Source organism: Mus caroli, unplaced genomic scaffold, assembly GCF_978045245.1.
Source record: "Mus caroli unplaced genomic scaffold, Mus_caroli_1 scaffold_1, whole genome shotgun sequence".
Classification (NCBI taxonomy): Eukaryota; Metazoa; Chordata; class Mammalia; order Rodentia; family Muridae; genus Mus; species Mus caroli.
The window spans coordinates 133,538,485-133,563,079 of NW_028227256.1; the positions used below are offsets into that span (position 1 = coordinate 133,538,485).

General features: G+C 45.6%; 1 protein-coding gene and 1 long non-coding RNA gene across 6 annotated transcripts in view; one reads left to right on the forward strand and one right to left on the reverse strand.

The window, feature by feature from the left end:
• Nucleotides 1-24,595, reverse strand: part of Nr5a2 (nuclear receptor subfamily 5 group A member 2) — a 124,693-nt gene that overhangs the window by 86,249 nt on the left and 13,849 nt on the right. The window contains exons 3-8 of one of the 5 annotated variants that reach the window (XM_021155849.3): nt 24,189-24,281; nt 22,823-22,885; nt 19,456-19,593; nt 15,681-15,799; nt 14,013-14,154; nt 11,153-11,793 (exon numbers count right to left, since the gene is read on the reverse strand). In XM_021155849.3, coding sequence (XP_021011508.2) covers nt 11,153-11,793; nt 14,013-14,154; nt 15,681-15,799; nt 19,456-19,537 — 984 coding nt within the window. In that variant the 5' untranslated portion in view covers nt 19,538-19,593; nt 22,823-22,885; nt 24,189-24,281. Of the gene's footprint in view, nt 1-11,152; nt 11,794-14,012; nt 14,155-15,680; nt 15,800-16,780; nt 16,946-19,455; nt 19,594-20,171; nt 20,224-22,822; nt 22,886-24,188; nt 24,282-24,595 lie in introns of those variants that run through there. The other 4 variants (XM_021155832.3, XM_021155864.3, XM_021155841.3 and 1 more) reach the window with 4 other exon arrangements.
• Nucleotides 16,977-24,090, forward strand: LOC110289591 (uncharacterized). Its single transcript, XR_015047847.1, has 4 exons — nt 16,977-17,442; nt 19,066-20,260; nt 21,117-21,209; nt 23,906-24,090. It is a non-coding gene; the product is annotated as an uncharacterized LOC110289591 (long non-coding RNA).

Genomic DNA, 24,595 nt, shown 5'->3' on the forward strand with positions numbered 1-24,595 from the left:
AAAAAACAAAAAAAAACAAAACCAAAAAAAAAAAAAAAGGAGAGGGAAGGAAGGAAGGAAGGAAGGAAGGAAGGAAGGAAGGAAGGAAGGAAGGAAAAGTAAAGAAATGCTTTCAACTTCACTTGCTATGCTTCTCTGGGGTAAAAGACACTTCTTGGCACGTGGTCCTGCTGTGGACTTTTTTAAAACCAACATAAGGCCAGTTTCTTGTCTGCTGTGAGCAGAAGAACAGACATCAGGACTGAACTCTGCCTGTGGTACGATGATTGCACAATGAAGGGCGAGCTTTAGACCAGTGGTTCCCAACCTTCCTAATGCTGCCGGCCTTCAATACAGTTCGTCATGTTGGGGTGATCCCCAACTATAAAATTATTTCATTGCTACTTCATAATTTTTCTATTGGTATGAAAAGCAAGATAGCTGACATTTAGACCTGGGGGGTGGGGGTGGGGTTTGCGACCCACAGCTGGAGGACCGCTGCTTTAGACTTTAGGTGAATTATATTCATAAAAAGGAAAGGCTTTGGACAAAAATCCAAACTGGATCCAAACTGGGTGCAAAGTAAATCTTCCGTGCCGTACAGCCAGTGGGACATCTCCCAGTCTCCAGGGCAACGTGCTCTGAGATGAGCAAACAACAGCCCCGTGAACTTTAGACTTGGAATTTCTCCCCGAAAGTGTTTGGCTATCCCTTTAGACTAACTAGACCATACGTGAAGAACTGGGGCCGTACCATGTTAGAATAAGCTCACCTAACTCTTAGGAGGCTTTGGGCTCAAATCCCCAACACAGCCATTATTTTAAAAAAAGAAAATCAGAGAATTAGCCATGGTAGGTAATTCATATGGCATGTGACAATGATCTCAAAGGAAGGTGAAAGCAAGCGAGCCCAGGCAACCATCTGTAGGACTGGGTGGCCATGTGGCTAAGAGAACTGCATTGGAACATGTTGCCACACATGGAATGGAAACCTGCCGCTGTTTGAAAACAAAAAGCATGATTTTCCTTACTTTGCTCTTATTCGTCCATCCCCTAGAAGATGGGAATTTCAAAGACCCCATCTCTAACCACCCTGCCAGGCCTGGTGCACTCACTCTCTCTCTCTCTCTCTCTCTCTCTCTCTCTCTCTCTCTCTCTCTCTCTCTCTCTCTCTCTCTCTCTGGTCCACCTGTGGGAATTGCATACACAACATGAGTCCACTGCACCCTCTATGGACAATGGCCCAGGAGAATATTTGGAAGGAAGTTCTATCTATTCCAAGGTATGGCAGGTCTATGGGAATATCTACCAACTGTTTCTTTCATGTCCTCTGTCAACCTTAGGAGACTACCGTCCTCCACTCTCCACCGAGAGAACACAGAGCTAAGGGCAGGGGCCAGAAACCACTAAGTCCCCTATCCTGTACTGAGGGATAAGGAAACCCCCCAGGCCCTGGGATCTAAGGCAACATAAAGAATAAAGGAAGCTGAGGAAGAAGCAAGAGTCTGGATGGCTAAGAGGGTGGACATGGTAAGGCCAATGATCCAGACTAGGCTAGAAGCCCAGGCAGCCAGAAGGGCTCCCAGCCTCCTGGCTATCCAAGCTCTGTCTGGCATGAGACAACCTAGAATCAGGTTTTAGTGTGAGACATTGGAGAAGCAGCCAAAATGCTGGAGGAAGTGATGGACTGTCTGTCCTTGTGCTTGATTGGGGGTGGCATTCTTGGGTTAGAGATGGATGTCCCTAACTTGAAGAGTAGTTTAAATGCCCAATTTCCATGCAGCCATTCTGTAAATGGATGTTGAACTCTTGGGTGATCTACTTCCCAAGCTGCGGGGAAGAACAAGCCGGAGCAAAAATCATTCTTCAGTTATCCCAGGAAATAAAAGGATCTATTGCACTTCACAAGTTCAGGGGGCAAAGTCCTCCAACAGTGCGTGAAGGGGTGTCAAGTGTGAGTCATGTTTGCTGGTTTCGATTGTCTGCTACCCATGGATGCATGGGACACGCAAGGACCCAGGGACTCTTCACAGGGAATCTCACGCCCCCCTGCCCCCACCCCAAGGAACTCATCCAAGCAGGTAGGCAATCCATGGATGAGCTAGTTAAGTATGTTCTCTGTAAGCAAGCCTTAAGCACACTCACTAATTGCTATCAGCAGGCAGGCATGGAATGCTTCTAAGAAGACAAACTGACAAAACCATTTCTACTGCCTATTCTATAAGGAAACAGTACTGGCCCTGGGAGGCTGGAGAGGGAAGGGAAAGCCCACCCAGGTGTTCATGAATTTAAGGACCGCCACCCTGTGACTCCACACCTGGTACCCTCTCTGTGCCTGTAGGTGTGGGGCCAGTTTACCAGAAAAGCATTTTCCAGAACAGGCCCACCATTCCCCATGCAGACACCTATCTGTTCTGATGCAAGCTTAGAGTATGGCTCAACACTCAATTTCCTACAACGAGCTCCCTTACTTGAAAGAAAAAAAAATTAAAAGAGCAATGGATTTCCATATCCTGGCGTCAACTTAGAGAAGGGTCCCTCTCGCAGTGGAAAGTACCAAGTCTAAAACCCACGTGACAATGGCAACAGTCAGGACACAGTCTGCAGTTCACAAAGGACTTCATACAGTTGTCTAAATACCACTCATGTTTTAATTGTGCAACCACATCAGTAAAGGCCTTGCGTCTTAATTCTTTGTCTAAACCAGTGCTGCTCTACCTTCCTAAGGCATTGACCCTTTATTACATTTCCTCCTGTTGTGATGAGCCCACACCATAACATTATTTGGTTGCTACTTTGTTATTCCCACACCAGGCCTTGAGACTGGATGGCCCGGTGAGCTCCTCTAGCCCGTTCCTTTCTGTCTCCCATTGCTCCCGTTCTCCTGGAATCTCCTAGCTGATTCAGTTAGCCGTGTCAATTTTATGAACACATTTTTTAAAAAAACAACAACAAAAACAAAAAAACAAAGTGAACAGATTTGGGCCTGAAAAGACACTGTTTCAGACAGGACTGTCCCTATGACCCCCAGTTTGTGAACTCCTAGACCCCTGCCTCAGGCCTCCCAGCTGGCATTGCATATGCTACTGTGTCCAGCTTGTAATATCTTTTTACTAAACAATTAACTCATATCCCTATGGACTAGTAATCTTAGAAGTGTGTTGAGGGACAGAGGGGATTGTGTCCTCTAGAATTAATATCTTATGTGTGAACTGTCTGACTCAAACTTAATTCTATTTCTCTTTGAACAAAAAGAGACTCCAGGAGATGGGCGTGGTAGAAGCCTGGAGTGGTAGACCAGGCTGAGATCCCAACACTGAGGAGGCAGAGGCAAGAGGAGGAGTAAGGCTGGCTTTAAGCTACTACTGTTCAAGGTTGAAGCCAACCTGAGCTACTTGCTTGAGACTCCTTCTCTCAAGAAACGAAAGCAAAGGGCAGGTAAGGTGTGTTATACTTACTTCACTGTGGGAAAAGGTCTATAGTGGGACCCAATAAAAACCAGTGCTCTTTCACCAGACCTTAGGAAAACCATCCCCCACAGGCAGGCAGGCAGCGTGCGCGTGCCCTCTCATACTCAAGTGTTACATATAGACTAAGATGGGAAATTTGTTGGTTGTGTAAACAAAGCCATGGAGAAGTTAAGATGCTGACTTCAGAACAAGGACTCTTTTCATAGAGAAATGCTGGCTTTCCTGGAAGTCTGTGTGCCTGTGGTTTTTGGCTAGTTCGATCAGCTGTGCAGACTCCCTAGTTCAAAGAGCTCAGGAGGTTAAATAGAGCTTGCAAAACAAAGCAATTTAATCTCTCTCTCTCTCTCTCTCTCTCTCTCTCTCTCTCTCTCTGTGTGTGTGTGTGTGTGTGTGTGTGTGTGTGTGTGTGTGTGTGTGTGTGAACTTACCAGGCTGGCCTTGAACTCAGAGATCCACCTGAATCATCGCATACCTGGCCTTAATTCTATTTTAAAGTATCTGAGAATCATAAGAAAAGCAGATTGGGGTGGAGTGGAGCAGGGAGTTTGCTAGAAGCAGGTTACAGGAACTGTGTGTGGTAATTGCTCATATGCCTGCACCCTAAGAATGATAAATCCTAAGGAAGGGATGTTAGTTGTATTTTAAGGAAAATAAGTGTATGGAAGCGTCATTGTATCTTTTGTTCTGTTTTGTGAGACAAGGTCTTGCTATGTAAGCCAGAGGGCCTAGAACTCACAATCCTCCTGCCTCCGACTCCTTAGTGCTGAGATTATAGATGCGCACCAGCCTGTGGCACTGCCATGGCCTCCCTGAAGAACACAGATGGAGAGGCTGGAGAGATGGCTCAACAGGTAACTGGTACCTGTCATCAAAACAGCCTAACCAGAATAGTGTGGGCCCGCGTGATAGAAGTGGAACTGACTCTTGAAAGTTGCTATGCATGCACACACACAAATAAAGTAACTTTAAAGATTCAGAAATATGCACACACATGAAATGAAGACTATCCCTCACCACTGCCAGATGGGCATGTTCAGTTGTCCCACCAATCAACGAACAAGAACACAAACTCTCCACAACACATAGTGAGCTGACCCCTCCGGTCTACAGTGAGAAGCGAACACAGGCATTCACACCTCCTGCCCTCACAGGCTTGTCTCAGATCATCCTGGAACCTGAAAACCAAAAAGGATGGATCTGAAAGGCAGGATCCAGGCTTTACAAAGATGAAGAAAATATCCCTATCCAACTTTAGTGAAGGAAACCAGTCTCCCTCTGCCTCGGAGATTGCCCTGCCCTTGTGAATCTAGATATAATGTATTTATTTTATTGGCTTTTGTTTTGCCACCTTATTAATCTCTTTCTCAGAATGACTGTGCAGCACCCAGAAGTGAAAACAAAGATAGGTAGGTGAGCTGTGTGCCTAAGGTCCTGGAACCTGGATGCTTTCCAGTAGGGACTGTACCATTCCTGACTCCGCCAGGCAGAGGCAGGAAGCCAAGTGGGAGGTGGAATGGGAAGACGCTAGGCAGGCTTGTATGTATCCATCCATCCATCCATTCTCCCCAACACACGTATGCACACCACGCATGCATGCATGCACACACAGGAGGGGGACAGGGAGAATCAGAGAGAACTAACCTTCATATAGAATTAGGGATGGAGAGATGGCTCCCTGGTTGAGAGCACTTCACACTCTTACAGAGGACACAGCACTTCTCTCAGGTGGTTCACAGCTCCACCTCTAAACCCCTTCTGGCCCGAGTGCAACTGGATTCAAATGACCCCCCCCCACACACACACACGAATATACATAATTTAATTTAAATTAATGAATCTTTTAAAAAATGTTTCTAAAACTGGGTCAGCTCCAATACAAGTGTATTGGTTAGGAAAATTGAACTATGAACTGTGATAGTCTAGTAGTCTGGCCTGGGGGCATACAGTGGTCATCTCTGCACCTGAAAGGCATAGGTGGAGGCAGGTGAATCTCGGTGAGGCTGAGGCTGGCCGGATCTACAGAGAGCTCAAGGCCAGCTAGGGCTACATAGTAAGACCCCCACACCCACACCCACCTCAATAAAAGGGGTACTGGGGAATAAATGTTAAAAGTAAATGTAACCCTGCTTAGAAATTCTGTAATGGATCAGAAAAAAAAAAAAAGAAAAGAAATCATAGCCCCAGCCTTTGCTGTTTTGATTTAGAGCAAACCACACTAAAAACCTGCCTTGGACATGACTGAATTCCTTTGACACAAACTCCCCAAGTCTCTGAGACCTATTTTCCACAGAAATGCTAGTTACGAGTTTCAGTCAGGATTAATTTAGACTTTTTTCTTCCTCTATGTATCCGAATCATTCATGGAGGGGAAGTTCTTCTATATCCATTCCCAGAATCCTCCGAGGACATCTGGTCTCATTAAAAGATCAAATAGATACTCCAGATTCGTTAGTTGCTTAACAAGTGGGAATTATTTTCTCACTGTACTCATGTTTATAAGATGGATATTCAAGTCACAGGTGATGTGGGTAACAGAGGAAGTGGAGCATCTTCCTTCCCTCAGGAGGACAGATAACAGGATGGGGATGTCGCCCTAAGCATAGTTCACAAGGTTATGTCTCATATCTACAGCTGAGATGTGAGCTAGGTTCTAATCCTTTTCTATTTCTGCCCATCTTCTCTGGGAGAAGGAACACACACTGCACACACCTCACCCCCAAGCTGAGAGGACAGAACAGAATCAGATCTGGCCATCTGCCTAGGCGTGGACACGTGGATTCACAGGGTCTGAGTGCCGTGGAGTTGAGTGCTTACTGAGTCTTTGCAAGGCCCAGAAGCACTAGCCAGTAGATCTCCATGAAATGGTTCCCCAGTGGCTGAAAAGAATTATTGAGGCTTTCTACAGTGAGTCAGTCCCTCCCCGGGGTCGTCTGGGCTCAGGGAAAACCTGTCTTGCTGATTATTAGTGATTTAATGGCGGTGGTGATGGACTTCTGAGAACTTTAGAGATCCGCTGTAGCTTTACTGGCAAAGGTCTGTGCTCTGGGAGTCAAAGGTCATGGTGCCTGTGTGCCTGTGTCAGTGGTCTGTCTGTGTGTCTGTCTGTCTCTCTGCATGGTGTGGGTGCATGCATACTGAGGAGAGATGCACATTAAGTGTACTTCTCAGACCCTGACTCTGCACCTCAGCTCTGCCTTCACTGGGGGCAAACCGCACTCTTCTGCCTCCCTTCCTGCATATGAAAAGAGTCTAGAGAGACTTCCCAGAGATGAAGATGTGTGCGCTGCTTCTGATCCCCCAGAACTCATGTAAAAAGCTGAGTGGGTAAGACAGCCAGCCTGCAGTGCAGTGCAGGAGGCAGAGAGAGAAAACTCTGGAGCAAGCTGGCTGGCCCTGCCTGGTTATTTAAGTTGGAGAGGCATGGAAGGAAACACAGGACTGCAGACACACTGGCTAACACACACACACACACACACACACACACACACAGAGAGAGAGAGAGAGACATGTGAACATGCATTTGCACACATGCAAATACACACATGCACACAACCACTCACACATTAGAAAAGAGAAGAGGGAGGTGGTGGGTATCCCGTGACTCTTCCGTGGCTCTGAAAACCTAGGCAAAATCTTGCTAGACAAGATCTAGCTAGGCAACGGGAGCCATGGGCTGCATTTGTGCTTTCTTCAAAAATGACAGGTGGCAGAATATTAATTTTTCTATTTAGATGCTGTTGGTTAGGACTGAGGCCAAAGTTGTTTATAAGAACGAGAAACAAACCAGCTGGGGTATGGTGTGTGACCTCCCCCGCCTTCGCCTTTCGCCTTCCAATTGTGTTTTCTATAACTCAACTCTTGATCTCAACACGGATGCTTTGAGATTTCCTTTTCACAGATATGAAGCAACATCAAAACTGCCCACAGGCCCTTCTAGTCCCGTAACTAGTAAAGAAAATGTGTGTTCTCTCCTTTTGAGGTGGGAGGAAGTGTAACTTGTCCCTTGGTATGATCAAGGGGTTGTTTGCATAATTGCCTTATTATCCTATTCTCTTCCAGGAGCTTTCTGTCCCCTAAATATATCACTTGATGGGCAATTTGCTGTGACACTAACAAGAACATGACAAGCGTTTAAAGGTGACCACTCTTCTTCCCAAGTGAGACTTAAAAGTCACAACTTCAACAAAAGGAATGAAGACTGCAGGGTTAGGCATGTCTTCTAGCCCAAGCCAGAAGAGGCAGTGAGCGGTGACAGGTAGGTGACAGCCAAGTGGATAGACCACAGAACCTTCCCCCCAGCAATACTTCTTGAACTGCAGGTCATGTGTGATTAGTGGGTCACAAAATCAACTTAGTGGGTCATGACCAGAATCAAAAGCAAAACAAAGTGCTAAATAGATGAGACTGAAGCAGAATAAAGTCCTAGAGCAAATCTATTAAATAAATGTAGGTCACCGACAATCGTGGGAAACCTGGCTTTAAGGCTGTGCGTTCGAATGTATGAGGTGTGTGTGTGTGGTATGTGTGTGAATGTATGAGATGTCTATGTGGTGTGTGCTTGTGTAAATATAGATGTGTGTATATGTGGTGTCTGTGTGTGTGTGTGTGGTGTGTATGTGTGTGTGAATGTATGAGATGTCTATGGTGTGTGTACTTGTATGAATGTAGATGTGCTTATACGTGATATGTATGTGTGTATGGTGTGTATGTGTGTGTGTGTGGTGTGTATGTGTGTGTGATGTGTATGTGTGTGTGGTGTGTATGTGTGTGTGGTGTGTGTGGTGTGTGTGGTATGTGTGGTGTGTGTGTATATTGTGTGTATGTGTGTGTGTGTGTGGTGTATATGTGTCTGTGGTGTGTGTGATGTGTGTGTTTGTGGGTGTGTGTGTGATGTGTATGTGTGTGTGTTTGTGGTGTGTGTGGTGTGTGTGTGTGCATGAGAATCTATGAGATATGTTTGGCACACCATGCCCCAATGTGAAGAGTATGTCCTACTCGTGAGTCATGCTTTTAGCTTTACAAACTATATTCTTACAAACTATGTCTTGTGCTGATTTCAGAGGACTTGCTCTGTTTTTTGACAAAGTAAATTTACACATAAGCAGAAAAGAAAGTCTCCTTTCACAGCAATGCTTAAGCAATCCTGAAGCTGCTCTACTGTTGGTTCTTGAAGAAGCCTTAGGCGAATGGTCCAAGCTGTGTGTCCCCTGGGAGAACTCCCCACCCCTCCTAGGTACCCTGGTAGTCTTCAGTTCTTACTTTTCAATTTCTTTTCTTGGATGACAGTCTGCCAACCATATATTAAACAACAAGGTAAGGAAGTCAATGCCATTGCAAACCAAGACATGGGCGTTTCAGGCACATGTAAGCCCAGGCCATTGGAAAGACTTGTACTCCAGAACTTAGCTGAAAGGGAAAGACATACAAAAACTGTTTTCTCAGCCCTCTTGAAGTCTAAGCTGTGACTAGAGCATTCATATACCTTGTAACATTTTTTTCTGTGTGTGTGCATATAAGCAACCATTGTTTCATTGATGATTTTTAAAACCTATCTCTTCAGCTGTCTTCCTAACAGAAATTTGGTTTTGTTGTTGTTGTTGTTGTTGTTTTATTTTTGAGACAGGGTCTCATTCTGTAACCCAGGCTAGCCTAGAACTTGGTGTAAACTGGCTGGCCTTGAACTCAGACCAAGCCTCTTTTCTTAACCTTCTGAGTGTTAGGATTGCAAGCATATGCCTCCACACCAGATGTTTTGTTTTGTTTTGTTTTGTTTTGTTTTGTTTTGTTTTGTTTTGTTTTGTTTTGTTTTGCTTTGCTTTGTTTTTTAAGGAATTATAGACAAATCCATCTCATTAGAAACTTTAGGGGAAAATATCTTTATCTCATTCAATTTAATATTCATCTTATACAACTCACTTGTTCCTTGGCTACTTTAAGTGTAGCTTTGACTGTTCATTACAATCCAGTCAGACCAACCATCTAACACTTGGTTAACACTGTTTCCTGGTGCCAAACTAAGAGAATAATATAAGACTGAATACAAGACTGTTGCATAAAGACAACTAAAATAATTTAAAGAAAATATTCCTGTGCCTGCAGTACGTCAGACTGCATCACTTCTGCATGTCCTCATGACCTCAACATAAGCATCACCCTCTTCTGCCCCCTCCGTAGCACATGCAAAGTTTTACATACAGATGAGAACAGCAAGACTTGGCAAAGCTGGCCCTAGCCTGTGGCAGACGCAGCTACAAGCCAAGAAGACATCACCCAGCTACAGTCCACCTGGCTGCCCATTTATCCATCACTTCAGCTTTCAATAACAGCTAAAAAGGCTTTCATTTTTAAAGACCCGATGTGTCCTCTTCGGGCCGTGGCTATAAATGTAAAAGCACCCAGAATATTAAGAGTGTTTGGGTTCCGTTTTTTTAAAGAATGAATGCTCTATCATAGATTGGTTCTCTACTTACTCGGAAAGTAGCCTGGTCTTAAACTCAATGCATTCTGCTTGGCCTCTGCAGCCTGGTCTTCAGCATCAGCCACATTTCTATGTAGCAATAAAGGCCAGGAGAATAACCAGCAGGATGCATCCTAACTGCATGCTGGTAGCATTTTACTGGCCTCTTTTTAACTCCAATCAGGTAATTTTGACCTCTTTAGACCCAGTCAGGTAATTCTATACACATACTGTTGCTGTAAGACTTCTGTGCAAAATATTATTTTCCCTTTACACACTGCTTCTTTACTCTCTCTGTGTGTACAGCACATTTTAATGTTAAGCACACTAAATTAGCAGAAGCCACAGATACGTATTGTCACCTCTCCCACTACAACAGCAAAAGCCTAACATTGATTTTTATAATAAAAAGGCTTAGAAGTCAAGTTCAGGGTTTGTTTAAATCAGGAATAGAATGACTAGTCACCAAACGTGGCTCGGTCTTCGCTCAGAATCCAAACTCCTAAATAACTTTCCTGTATTAATTTGGTCTTAAGTTTCAGGAAATAAAATAATTACGTAGTTAAACATAGATCCTTATGCAAACAAGTGCTGTATTTACAATGTACCAATCCATTTACTTAAACCACAGGCATGAGAGGGACCCAGGAGACAAGCACTCACCATTGGCCTACAGTAGCAGTGAGCAACCTATTTCAATTTGCTCAGAAAACAATGGTTTACCACCCTAACGTCAGGGCAAACCAACAGTAAACGCCTAGTTGATACTTCTAGCCAGTGGTACCATTTGCACAGTCTTGGACCTGGACAGTTAAATACTGGTTCGGTCCTTTGAAAAGAAACCTTCAAGACTCCATGAATATGGTTTGTTTTCTGACTTGGTCACTTTATAAATAGTTTAAGAGTTGTTTGATGCAACCTTTCTTTCAAACCACCTCTGAGTTAAAAGGGATCAATGTGTTGTATTATGAACAAAACAATACTTAATGGCATGTTAAACACCATCTCCCAATTAGGAGCTACACAGCTACCAAATCAAGCTGTAATAACCCTACAGGGATGGTCACACACCCATTTCTTCTTTAACTCATACAAACAACACCCATTTCTTCCTTAACTCATACAAACAACACCCATTTCTTCTTAACTCATACAAACAAAAGGAAAAGCTATTCTCAAGTACCAAGAACAGCCAAAAAACTAGCCAGACTTTGCTTGAGAGGAGGGTTGGTCAGGGTAGGACATACCTTCAGTTCCCTGAAGAAGATACTACTCCTGGCCCACTCAACAATGGAGAACAGGGTCTGGTCCGCCATTTTGCACAAAAGCCCAAATGCGCTCAGCTTTTCCTGCCTGTTTCGGTTACTCTGCTCTTGCTGGAGGTAAGCCATGATCTTCGCTTGAACTTGAGGCTCATCTGGTTCACACTTCAAAAGTTCCAGTATCAGGTGTGGGATGCTGGCAGGGGAGTTTGTCTGGTAACCATCCATGTAGGAGTAACCCATCATCGACTCGGGTGAGCTGGAGTAGGGGTCTGGGTACTCAGACTTGATGGCCCGACTAGGAAAGTGACCATAGGGTTGGTAACCATGCAGGCTGCTGTGAGTTGGCATTGTCATGCTAATAGGAGATGTGACAAAGGGACTTCTGTCATAGTCTGTCGGAGGCAAGGCTACATGGCTCAGAGGTAGGCCTTTCGAGGCAGAATGAATGTTCTGAATTGCAGAGGTCAGGTCTGGGGGCATTGCTTGGATCACCTGAGACATGGCTTCCAGCTTAAGTCCATTGGCTCGAATGAGGGCTTTCTTCTGCTGCTTCAAAGCCCTGTCTCTCTTGTACATTGGCCCAAACTTATTTCTGCCCCCTCGCATACGGTCGGCTCTTACGGCTGATAAGAAAGAGGAGGGACATAGAATATGTAAGGGAGTCAGTAGTGCTCTGAAAGATCTTGAGGAAATGGAAAATGTTGACAATTGAAGTGTGTGTGTGTGTGTGTGTGTGTGTGTGTGTGCATTTTACTGTGATAGTCCACAGATATTCCAAGAAGACAAATGTCTTCCTTATGAATTCTTTCCTTCAAGGGGGTTGTTAATCAAAAACATATTTTGGGTACCCAAGAAAGCATTAGCCCTGTGTGGACTAGAGACATTTCACAACAGATATTTAATATTTGGGGGTGTGTGAGAGAGATTTTCTTTCTGGGTGTGCCAGCTTCTAGTATCCATACTCTTGTCAGGATTCTCATGGAAAACATGGTATATACTGTGTATCTGCATGTGTGTATTCGCACGAGGGTCCTTCCTTCCTTTTTTTTTTTTAAGAAAAAGGAGAATCAAGCCCATTTCTGCTTTTTCTTACAACATCTTCCTCAATCCTAGTTATCTGGGGCTACTCCATTAAAAAGGTTAGGTGCTGGCTCTTCTTGAAAAACCCCTTCTCACCTGTACTTTGTGAGTACACATCAGAAAAGCACTAGCCATGCATTGAATTGAAGTGGGAGTAGACACAGTTAAAACAAAGTCCTTTCCTAAGTTGTCCAGAGGCTCTTCTGTGCCACAGTAGTGTGGAATCAGGGTCAAGCCTAGTAAGTTAAGTCAGAAGGGCGGCCAATGGTAGACAGAAGCCAGCAACCTCTGACAACTTGGTACTCCGAGATTGCTGGAGGTCAAGTTTTTTTGAGCTTTTTAATCTTAGGATTAATTTTCACATTAAAAATGTACACTATACATTCTAAGCATCCAAAATTTAACACTAGATCATCAGGTTTTTAATTTAGATAATTCATCAAATATTCCAGTGTTCCATGACCACTGTTAAAGTATGAGTAGAGCTATGGGCCACTCACACACAATTAGCATAATGCTGAGGTTAAAAAAAAACACAATCTTTTTTCTTTCATTAAAAAAAAAAATCAAATGACATATTGCACGAAACCACATCTTCTGCAATATTAAAACTCCTCTTATAGTTAGCATCTGCCACTATTTGGCAACTAAAGGGACTGATAATAAAATTAATAGACATCAAATTACTTCCTTTCTCAACCTCCCCTTAAAAGAGGTCCTTAGGCTGACCAAAGTGGCCACTTCTATTTGGAAAAAAAAAAAAAAAAACTTGTTAGCAATTTGGTAGATTTACGCAAAAGCACAAATTCTTTACTTTTTTTCCCCCATAACTCTCCCAAGAATGAGTTCTACACAGCAGAAAACCTCCAAATAAAAAAGTAGCTTGCATTTCCTTCATCAAATGAAGTACACTCTAGCATGGTGCTGGGTACCCCGCCATATTGTGTTATTTGCAGTCTGTTTAATCTGTGGAAGGCCAGCAGGTCAGAGGCTGGAAAATAGCAGCACACCATAACAGTCATGAAGTACAAATTATTTACAGCAGTCACATATTAACTTCGCTGGCTGCCAAGCTGAACCCCGCAGCATTCTTCGGCATTCTCAACTGCCGGAGTCACTCTCAACTGCCGGACTTTTGAAGGCCCGTTCGCCATCACTATTGATCGAGAACCCATAGCTTGGCATGCTTTCTGCTTCTTAGTTATTATTGTATAGATTGTTATTACCTTTTTCTTAAAAAAAATATAGATGTATAATAGATGTATACTTTTTTACGCTATTGAAACCTGAAATTCTGAACAAGAAATCCCTTTTCACAATGAAAAAACTAAGTTTTCTCAAGAACCACGAATTGTATAAATAAAACAATGGTAAAACAATGGTACAACCATGCCAATTCTAGGGCATCCTGATTTAAAAAAAAAAAAAATTTAAGGGTGATGGGGTGATTTCATTTCATTTTTCAAATTTTTGCAAATGAATTTGATTTGTTCTCAGTAGAGCTGTTTTAGTTCTGTTGATCTTTTCAATATTAAGTGTATGGCACCCCAAACTAAAGAGATGGGGAGTGGGACAATTTTCCTGCTTCTCTTTCTTTCCCCTGGTAGATGTTAACATGTTTAAATGGCAGGCAATTCTACAGAGGAAAGTAAAAATCCTCTCTATCTCTGTCAACAGTGTTAAAGGGCCAGAGAAACAGTGTCTCCCTGTCCACACAGGGTTTAAAGTCCACATCCCAGAGGACCCTGGCAGACTCTCTCACCTTCCAGCTTCATTCCAACATCGATACATTTTTTGAATCGACAGTAGGGACATCGTTTTCTCTGTGTTTTGTCAATTTGGCAATTCTGGTTCTCTATGCACGTGTACCTTTTTTGGTTTTGGACAGTTCGCTTAAAAAAACCCTGTAAGACAGAGAAAATGGTGAGATGTAGAGTCTACCTCGCTTTTCTTCTTTTGTTGTACTCTAAGGCAATCACCAGTAGGTCTTTTTACTGTGCCCCCTGAGCCCTTATGTGGTCCTAAGGTTTAATTTCACATTTCAGCAACACCAACCCTCAGCATCAGTGCCAGGCCTCAGTGAAGACTTTTCTGGCCTCAGAATCATATTCCTGAAGAATTACATCAATTTTGTACCATTTCCTTCCAACAGTCAGAAAAAAAAAATACACTCTATATTGACCAATTTTTTTTTTCTTCTTAAATCTGGTTTCCTATTAACATCCATGTTCCAAGCAGAGGTAACTCACAGAAGAACCCTGCCATTGTTTTTAGGTAGTCTCATACAATTTCAGTCACAAACCATTGTAAGAGCTGAATAGCAAGTACCTCAGATCTTTTACAAATGTCAACACTTGACAGTTAAAAGGAAAAGGACTTCAAGAACAAAATGGGGAAATGTTCCTAACGCCACTGGAACCCATTCAAGGGTGGGAGCTGTGTTTTAAAAGTCCAACTAATGGAAAAGACATGCACATAGGCAGGGATGTGTGTGTGAGCATAAGCCACGAAGCTGGATTGCAGCGTAGCCTGTGCCTGTTTACACTTAAGGGGCTGATCAGGCCTGGTATATGGCTTTTGAATGAGTAACTCCTCTGCTCTCTACTAAGATGGTATCCTTGCTTATTTGAGCAAGCACACTGGAAAACAAAGCGGGATTTCCTAGCAAAGGTTTAAATAAATGCATTGAGTCTCTACTTTAAAGAAGATGTTGGGGAAAGATTAGAGGAAATTGAATTCATGGGGACTATTTAAAAAAAACAAAAAACAAACAAACAAAAAAAAAACCTCTGACAAATGCTTATGGTCTTGACAAGATTAACAATAAAAGACATTGAACATACTCAAATTCCTCCTGCATTTAAATAAGTCATATGATACACTAATAAAAATTGTTCAATTAGAAACTAAAATCTGGTTTCTTGATACCTTGATTCAAAAAAAATCTTTTAAAATTCTTTTCAGAATCCATCAGGATGAAATCATGCAGTTGAGAATTCAGACCTTCATGTCTTCTGGACTAAAGAAAAATGTTCCAACTTGCAGCACAGATTCCTCTCAAATTAAAATGCACTTGGGTTGTACTCTGTCCTGTTTCCTTTTAACAAGGATGCTTTAAATATATATAAGTCAAGCAAAATCAATATTTAGGACTGTTAGAAATAACGTCCTCCTATAGATACAGCACTGCACCGCAATAAACTACTTTAAAGCCAGCAGTCTGACAGTTTTCTAGAGCACAGGCACCTGCCTTTGGAACTAAATCAGACATACTGTAAGTCCTCGCCTCCCTGTGACACTTCCCCCACTCCCACCCCACCCCACACTTTCCAGTCGAAAAAAGAAAGAAACAAACAGGTTTAGCTTTGAAGAGTTTGCATGGGTTTGGTCGAACCGTTCTATCTTTTTAGGTAGCACAGAAAAGGCAAACCTTGCAGCTTTCGCACGTGAGGAGACCGTAATGGTACCCAGACACTTTATCGCCACACACAGGACATAGCTCTTCCAGATCTTCATCATAGGAGTAATTCACCATTTTAAATTGAGACACTGAAACAAAAAGAAGAGAAACATGAACACATGCCCTATTAATTTCCCAATATAGGTTTTAATGCTGCTGCACTGAAAAGCATTGCTGATGTGGTTGGTGGCCAGGTATCAGATAAAATATAAAATAATGTTTACTCAAGTGGAATTGAAGAGGAGTACTTTTAAACATGCAAAGGAGAACATCTTTGTGCATCAATAAACATGTGCTTTATTATTTTTCAGTTTAACAACAATTCCAACTTTTTTTTTTTGGTTAACATTTTAAAGTGACCACTGTTAACCAAAAACCAACAGATCAGAAAGGAAACATGAACCATACAAATGTTAACAACCTCAAATGTCCTTTAAACCTCTCTCTACAGTTCCCAAACGTCGCCTTTGCCTAATGAATGGAGCAAAATCAGGAGGCTGTAAGGGACCGGCACACTCCTGTAGTGGCTTGCTGTAAGTACACCTCCCTTTGCTAGGCTTAGCAATGCTAATTTGCACATTGCCGCTTTTGCAGAGCAATGAAGCTGCAGAAACCTGCTTCTCAGAAGCAACTTTAACAACAGCCTGTGGCTCTCAGGGTTCAAGTCTGTTAGAGTAATCAAAACATTCAGTTCCGCATTGACTGTAGGTCTGTTCTGACCACTTTCATCTCCTCACGTTTGAAAATGCCCTGTGAAAATAAAAACAAGGAAGAGGAGAGGACACCCGGAAGCGGGGCAGAAACAGGCGAGGAAAAGAAACAGGAGGGTTTAGCAGAGTTCTAGAGCTTTGTTTGTAATGAGCTTCACAAGCTTCAATAAGGAGAAGCCTTGCAAAGTATAAACACCTCCGAGATTGCCTGGAGGAACAAAAATCAGACCATCGTATCCTGACTCCCTATGACTAGGGACACTAGCGCCCTAGTCTTTGCAGCCAAAAAGATAAACTGTGCACAGAAAGGTTAGTGGCCCACAGACCCCTAGGCACTACCAGATGAAACTGAGAACCCACTTCAGGAGGCAGAGCAGGGATGGGCCAGCATCCAGGCAAGCAAGGGGCAGATCTGTACAACCAAGCCACTACCGGTGCTCCCCGCACCCTCTTTAAACCCTTTGTGCACCCGGCTCCGGCCCCCTTGCTCAACCCTTTGCTACCCAAAGACGCACAAACTCCAAAGAGAGTTTGCTTTAAGTTAATCAGTGGCATTGCGAGGGGCGGGGCGGGGGAGGGGTACCCACAGCCTGGCAGAAGTTTCCTCAGATTTGTTTACTAAAAAGAAAAATGGAGAAAACTGCCCCTACCCCAGAGCCAAAGTACTATGCCTCTTTATCACCAGGTGATATCTTTATTCTTTTAAAATGAAGTTCATTTATTTCTGTCTGTTCCCCGACACAGAGCCCTGGGCTGTAGCGTAAGTTGGTCCGAGAGAGCAACAGTTTGCAAAGATCTCGGGTAGAGGCACCAGCAAAGAAAGGCATTCCTGGGGCTCAGTAACTCAGAAATAAGGGATGCTGAGCGGCACCTCTCTCCTGCGAAGCCAGCTGGTACCCCAACTATTAGAGAGAAGCTGAGACACTCTAAAGAATCAGGACCTGAGGGTTTGGGAAAAGCAAAGCTTGGGGTTAGGGGAGTTTGTTTACGGAACTCTGAAGACTCTTGACTTCAGTTTCCAGGTATGTTTCTGGGCTGAGCGGGGCTGTACTTTACTAGTTGTGTGTTCTCTTCGGTCTCCCGGTCTCTCCCCAAAAGTAATCTCTAACTTCACATTTAACAGTATCAGATTGGCAAATCACTTACATTCTCCGTGCCCTTCTCAGAGATGCCATATAGAAGGAAAGACAGAAGCCCATCTTCCGGTAAAATTCGGAGTCTAAGTGGGGAGAGGTGCATCTGGGAGCCCTGAGAATCATTTTTGTTTTGTTTTGTTTTGTTTTTACCCACAGGGCACCTGGGGCACCTAAATTAAGAGTTCAGAGAATCAAATCCACCATGGTTTGGAAATCCCTACGCCCCTGGGAAAAGTGAGGGAACAACTGGGTCTTGAAAAGCTAGGTCCTCCGTTAATCCCTTTGAAGTTGGATGCTTCGCGCTGCCTGAGAATCCAGTAACGAATTTTCTTTCTGGGTTCCAGCACCCATCAAAGTATGAATGTGTCCCTGGTAAGGGACCCAACGGCAGCGGGCAGGCAGGCGCGCACTGTCCTTGCTGCAAACTACCGCAAAGCCGCGCTAGGCTTTTTCCCACGCTGCTTTAGAGCCCAGTGCAAAGAAGGGTCCTATCTGCTAGCCCCCCAGCAATAAGGCAAGCTAGTGTCTTGGCTTGGGGGACAGGAGGCCAAGAAGGGCTCTCTAAATTTTACAAAGAAAATGTTACCAGGGTATTTCTCTCCAGTCCTCAGTACGCCGTGTTTCGCTCCACTGCGCTTTTTTGCCCGGGATCCCGCCACCCTAAATGCCTGCATGGGGCAGGAAGTAGCAAAAAGCCGGTCCTTCTGCCGGGAGGAAACTTAGCGGAGCCAGAGGCCAGAGCCCAGAGCTCAGGAAGCAGGCCTGGGGCACTTATCAGGAATCCCAGGTGTATCTCTTCAAGCCAACAAGGCTTCCTCAGTAGCAGACACACAAAGTTAGTCTAAGGACTGAGGCCAGGGAACTTCTACAACCCTACCCAAAGACTTGGAAAGACCCCGAGATCACCCAGGATATCTGACCCCACCCGCACGCCTGCTGTCCCCTTCCCTGAGCCTAAGGCGATCTTAGGTTTCCCAGCCAGAGCGCACAGCCTACCATTGAGTCCAAGAGCTCTGTTCTCAACACTTCTCTGACCCTTTCAAGTTCGCACAAAAACGGCTGGCAGGAAGCTTTAGGGGATCACAAGGCGGCTGGCCTCAGTATCCAGAAACTCCGATAGGGGCGAAGATAGAAAAACTTTTCCTAACATTTTTTTCACCTTGGCTCGTTGCTAAGATAAAGTTCTGAAGAGTTTAGAGTGTAAAAAATACAGGAGATGAAATTTGGTCTTTTTCTGATGTTACCAGTCAAGAATAGGGACACAAATGGAATATCCATACTCTCGGCTCTGAGACTGAAAGGGTAACAAGCTAACCCTGAGCACCCCAGCTCCTCATTCGGCGTGATACTGGACGGAAATAGAGTTGGGGTGATTGGTGTTTTTAGTTATGCCAGCAGTTTCGAGTTGCCTTAAAAGACTGCTGGGTCTGGCAAGGCTTTTGAGGGTGCTGGTGTAATCGAACACTACTAACAACACCAATCACCTTCCTGTGATTTTTCTCTACTCAGTCTTTTCCCTCTACGCGGGAGCATGTGCGTAAGAGCTCGAACCACCTAGAACTGGTGAGCAGAGAGGAATTCCACTTCTCAAAAGATTGTTCCACGGTGCCCTTAGCTTCCAGCTGCCCCCAGCTCCAGTTGACTCTGCGCTTGAAGTCTCTCTACTTAATTAGAAGTGGCCAATTAGACGTTGATGAGAAAGCACCATCCGCCTAGTTCAAGTGCCATTAACTTTTATGCTTGCGTCTAAAGAGGAGGCCGAAGCCGCCGCGCACCGCAAACTGCCAGCTGGACTGCTCTGGTGCCCATGCTGCAGCAGGCTGAAGCCCGCGGGGTTAGCCCGAGAGTGTAAAAGCCAGGAACCAGAGCGCCGCGCCACACCGCACCGCACCCCCTTACCTTGCATGTTTTCTGACATCTGCCCCTGTTCCCCATGCGATCGGACCAGTCCGGGAGCTTCCGTCTCCACTTTGGGCAGCATGACAAGGCGGCTGCGGGCGGGAATGGGGCGTCGGTGTCGGTCCGGAAGCCCAGCACCTGGACACGGGCAGCAGAGATTCAACTCCAGCGGAAAGAGAGAAGGGGTGATCAGCGTGCCCGCTCACCCACCCGCTCGCCGGAGCTGCCGGGCAGGACCTCGGAACCCTGTCCGGTCCGGCAGCTTCAAAGCTGTTCCTGAGCTGAGCGCGGGAGATCCGGGCTACCAAGCTAGACTAAGAAGACCGCGTTCCGCTGCCCGGGTTCCGCTCCGCAAGGGCGGAGGCAGCGACAGCAAAGGCGCTGCTGCCCCGGACAGCGATCTGTGCGCGCCGCGCTCCGGAGGGCAGCAGAGGCGGCCGCCAGCTGCTACTGCTGCAGCGGCTGAACGGCTCCCGGACTCCTTCCCCTCCGACACCAGCCCTCTGGCTCAGGATCGGCAGGGGTCTCTCTCTCTCTCTCTCTCTCTCTCTCTCTCTCTCTCTCTCTCTCTCTCTCTCTCTCTCTCCTTCGCTCGCCTTACTTCTCTCCCCTCCTCTACTGTCCTGTCCTCTCCTCTCCTCTCCGCCCCTTTCTCCTATCTCTCCTTCGGCTCCCTCTCTCCTAATATCACAAGTGTGGAGTTCTGAAGTTCCAACCTCCCACTCCTCTAGGGTGGAGAGCAACCCTTCCAGCCCCGAGGGTGACAGAGTCAGGAGGAGAGGGGAAGACACGCTGGAGAGGGGAGGTAAGCTGGAGGGGTGGGGGCAGGGGGGAGGTGAGAGGTGAAGACAGTGAATGGGGACGCAGGTTCCGGACTCAGGTCGGACACTAGCCACTAGCCAATAAGGAAGCTCTGGCCTCGGGGCTTGCCCCAACCTCTTCACCCCGCCTTAATCTACTCCACCCCACCCTGGTTTGAGACAGGAGGGGCTAGTGGGGGATATAAATGCTACTAGGTTTCTCAGCTTTTGAGGAGCGACCAGTGTCTAAGTGAAGCGGCCAGGGATCTGAGAGCTAAGAGGCCATTTCAAAGAGCAGGTGAAGGGCAAGAAGGGCTGGAGAGTGTGGGTGTAGGTGGTCCTTGCGTGAGTGTGGGGAATGAGACCTGTGGAGTGAAGGGCCTACTTAAAACACCAAGAGAAAAAAAAAAAGGATGTTAAAATCATAAATGGAGGGTGGTTGGTCCTTCTATCAAGGTCCTCCCTGAACGCAGACATCAGAGAAGTACATCTGAGTGGCTGCGCCCTGAAGAACCCAGGGGTGACAGCGAAGTCACTGAGGTTTCTCTCCCTTTGCATGTAATTGGAGTAAAAGACAGCCACTTCTGCTTCCCCAGGCTGCTCACCAACCCACCTCCCTACTTATGGAAAGAACACTTGAGTCTAAAATTATCTTAATGACTGTCGAATTTTTAGTGAGAAAGACCTGTGTTTGGACATAGGACAGAAAGATCCGGCCCTTGATTTCCTTCTAGAGTCCTTTTGGTGGCCCCATACCCCCCACCCAACCCCCACCCAACCCCCACGAGGCACAGCATTTTTTTTTTTTTTAAGTTATAAAGAACCATCTGTTAGGCCACTAACCCAGCTTCATCTTTAAAGTTTTCAGATCTCATCCCAACAAGATGAAAAACATTCTTCCCAGCCTCCTGGATGCAGGCAAAGCTTCATGCCCACAGTCTGCTGTGCAACTGGGTAATTATCAGAGTCCACCCACAAGGGGGTGGATTTGAATCTCAAAAGAGCTGAATTTATTCTATGTAAATGGCATGGAGATCACATAAAAACTGCCCAGTCTAGTATTTAATGAATATAAAATTATTCCAAATCATTGCTTACACTTTTATATGAAGTACACTATCCATTGATGGCAATCAACTCATGCATATTGATGTTCTAAACTGGTTCATATTTTTGCTGTAAAACATATATATGCAGAATCTAAAATATTTGATTTCCACCTTTCGCAGCATTTTTAGGGCTGTGGCCTAAGCATGTCGCCTTTTGGCCACAAATATTGGGGGGGGGCTACCAATTAGTTTGTACAGTGGAGCAGGCTGAATTTGCCTCTATTAGTGTCCATTACCCAAGTTTTCACGTTAGTATCAAGTAACAATGTCAATACATGCTCAGTATTGCCCCTTCTTTAAGACATCACTTTGAATTACAAATGCATTTCTTACATAGTTCAGAAAGGGAGCCAGTCTCTAGGCTCACATCATAGCTCACTGCCTGCTTTGCCTTGGAGTTCACGCAAACTTGAGAAAAATCAGTTTCTTTCAACGAGTTAAGAACGAACAACCTCCATTCACCTCCACTCACTGCAATTCTAAGGACTCATGGTGGTCTTTTGTTTATCATCTTCCTACCCACCAGTCAAGGATGCAGGAACTCTAGCTTCTTGGTCTACCCCCCCCCCCCCCACACACACACCCACTTCTTTTTTTTTTTTTTGTTCAAGAGGTGGCTTCCAAAGTTGAAGAGCCTCGTGATTTACTGTGGCTAGAAAGCTGGCCAAGACCAGAGGCTGAGGCTGACCCAGTGCGGTGAACTTCGTGGTAGCACCGGCTTCTCTCCCAGAAAGGACTTATTTAGGTCAGATTAGTGGCTTTGCAGCCCCATCTGCCCCCCACCCCCAGCTTGTCTTCCAAAGACAGAGTGGTGTGTGCCAAAGGTCAAGTGGGGCTTTCCTTTATCTTCCCACAGGTAGACTTTCCAAGAAAATGCCTAGTAGATGAGGAGGGAGGGGAAGACAGGGAATAGGTGTCCAAGACAAGGTCTAAATGAATCTGGCCTTTGACATTTAAGTAGCTTTTCCTTGCTTTGAAGATCTAGTCTAGGCAGAGCCTCTGTCTAGCAGCCAAGGAAGCCGGCAAAGGTTAGAGAGATCTAACAAACAAGAGAAGTTGCCTTTTTTTTTTTTTTTGGCCAGGTGTAGTGCCTGTCACCTTTAATCCCAGCACTTGGGAGGCAGAAGCAGGAGGATCTCTCTGAGTTTAAGATTCCAACAAGGTCTATGTAAGGTCTCTATAGTTTGTAAGGGACAATCAGTGTCACACACACACACACACACACACACACACACACACACACACACACACACACACACACGGGAAGGGAGAGGAGAGGGAGGATGCACTTTTCCTAGAAAAACCTGACTCCCACCTCCAGGGTGGGACAAGGTAACTCAGATCGGCCTTTTTCAGATTTCCAGGTTCTTGACAATATCTCAGTCGGGCTGGGGGGGGGGGGGCAGGGAGGGGGATTCGAGGAGCTGGGTTTTGTTGGAAATTCAAGGGCACACTCACGTTTTTCCCGGAGTTGTTCCTCAAGTTTGGGGGAGTGGCGAGTCTCTGACCCTGGTGCAGACGCTGAGGGAGGAGTGAAGGAAACAAGCTACCAAACTCATTCCGAACCTTCAGAGTGCACCCTCCCAATGCCCTCTAGACCACTCAACACCCCCTCGGAGTCCTTCACCCTCTTATTCGGTTGGACAGACGATCCCACTGAAGCAGGGGACCAGTTCTGTGACCGTGACCGGGTCGAGGTGTCTCCTAGAATGTTTGTTCTGTCCTCTAGGGCTGTGCGGCGCGGCAAGGAGGAGGAGGGAGGAATGAGTAGCAACGCAGCTCAGGGTGTTCACCTTCCTTCTACCTGGGAGGGTCCTAGGTTCTATAGTCTCAGATGAGGGCTGAGGGACTAAATGGCTGGGGAAAAGGGGTGCAACGGGACCTATGTGTTCTAAATGCTGAAGCCAACAACGGTCAGTACGTACCCCGGAACGCATCAACCATGAGCGGGGACGCACATCCCATCCTCCGCGGAAGATCTCTTATCAAATGCCACTCTGCCTCTTTATGGAAGCACGTGTAGGAATTCACCAGAGCCTTACTTCTGGCGGAGACTTAAAGTTTCCCCTAGCTACCACGAGCACTCCGAATTTCTCTTGAAATCTCCAGCCAACTTCTAGCAAACTTCTCCCTCCTCAGCCCTCCCCCGCGCCTCCTCCTTTCCAGCAAGGGTAGTCTCCCGGGTTTGCCCTTCCCGGCTTTGACTTTGTCTTCAAGTGTTGATTGACGGTTGCAATTACAAAGGATGATAGCTCGGGGAGGCTCCCGCAGCCTTGATGAGCCCGAGAAGCGCAGGCCTGGCATATTTTATCCAGCCTCGGCGTTCCCGGGGCCGTGCGCGCCCCCATTCACCCAGCTGGCTGGAGCTGAGGCGGTCTCGCACTCCCCACCCACGAGGATGCAACTGCAAGTTCTCCTCCGGTCTTCTCCCTTCCCGAGGTTGCGCGCCACGCCGCTCGCTGGAGCGCTCTCGGAGAACAAGCCTGCCCTTGACCTGACCTAAGAAGCGCCAGTTCTCCCTGCGTTTGTAACCCACTCTAGGCTGCAGCTGAGCCGGGGGAAAGAGCCAAACTATCCAGGACCAATTCAAGTTTTTCTGAGCGCTAGAAGCACAGAAGTAGACACTGCTGTCCCGCGCACCTGAACAGATGAAGCTTGGAGCGACCCGCCCAATTTAGCAAATAACTTGGAAAACATTTTTCTTAGTAAACAAAATTTAACGCTTCCTCCTCTGTTCTCATTTTTTCTTTTGATGTTAAAAAAAAAAAAAAAAAAAAGCAAGCAAGCAGGAAGGAAGGAAAGAAGAAGAATTGAGTAAAGTTACCTTTCCGGTCCTAGGTATCTAGTTGAATTGAACTGATGATACTGCGTTCTGAAGCCCGGGAGTCCTAGATTACTGTTTTAAAGTATTCTTCCCCTGAAGGGAAGTGACAGCCCGAGGAAAAAGAGAAACGAATTTATCAAGTCCTGAAGCTCTGACTTCCCTAATTTTCCCACCCCTCCCACTTGAACATTCCATCAGGTGAAGCTGCAAAACTCAGTTGAGCCAATAATGCGTTTTGCCTACTGGGTGGGTTTTGGCCCTCCCCCCCACACACACACACACTCCTTCCTGGGCTCCACGCCCTCACCCGGAGCGCTTTGTTTTAAAAAGAACTGCGGGGTTTCAGCAGGACTAAAGACAAAACTTCAGCACACCTTGTAGACCAAGCTTTGCAAAACAAAACACGA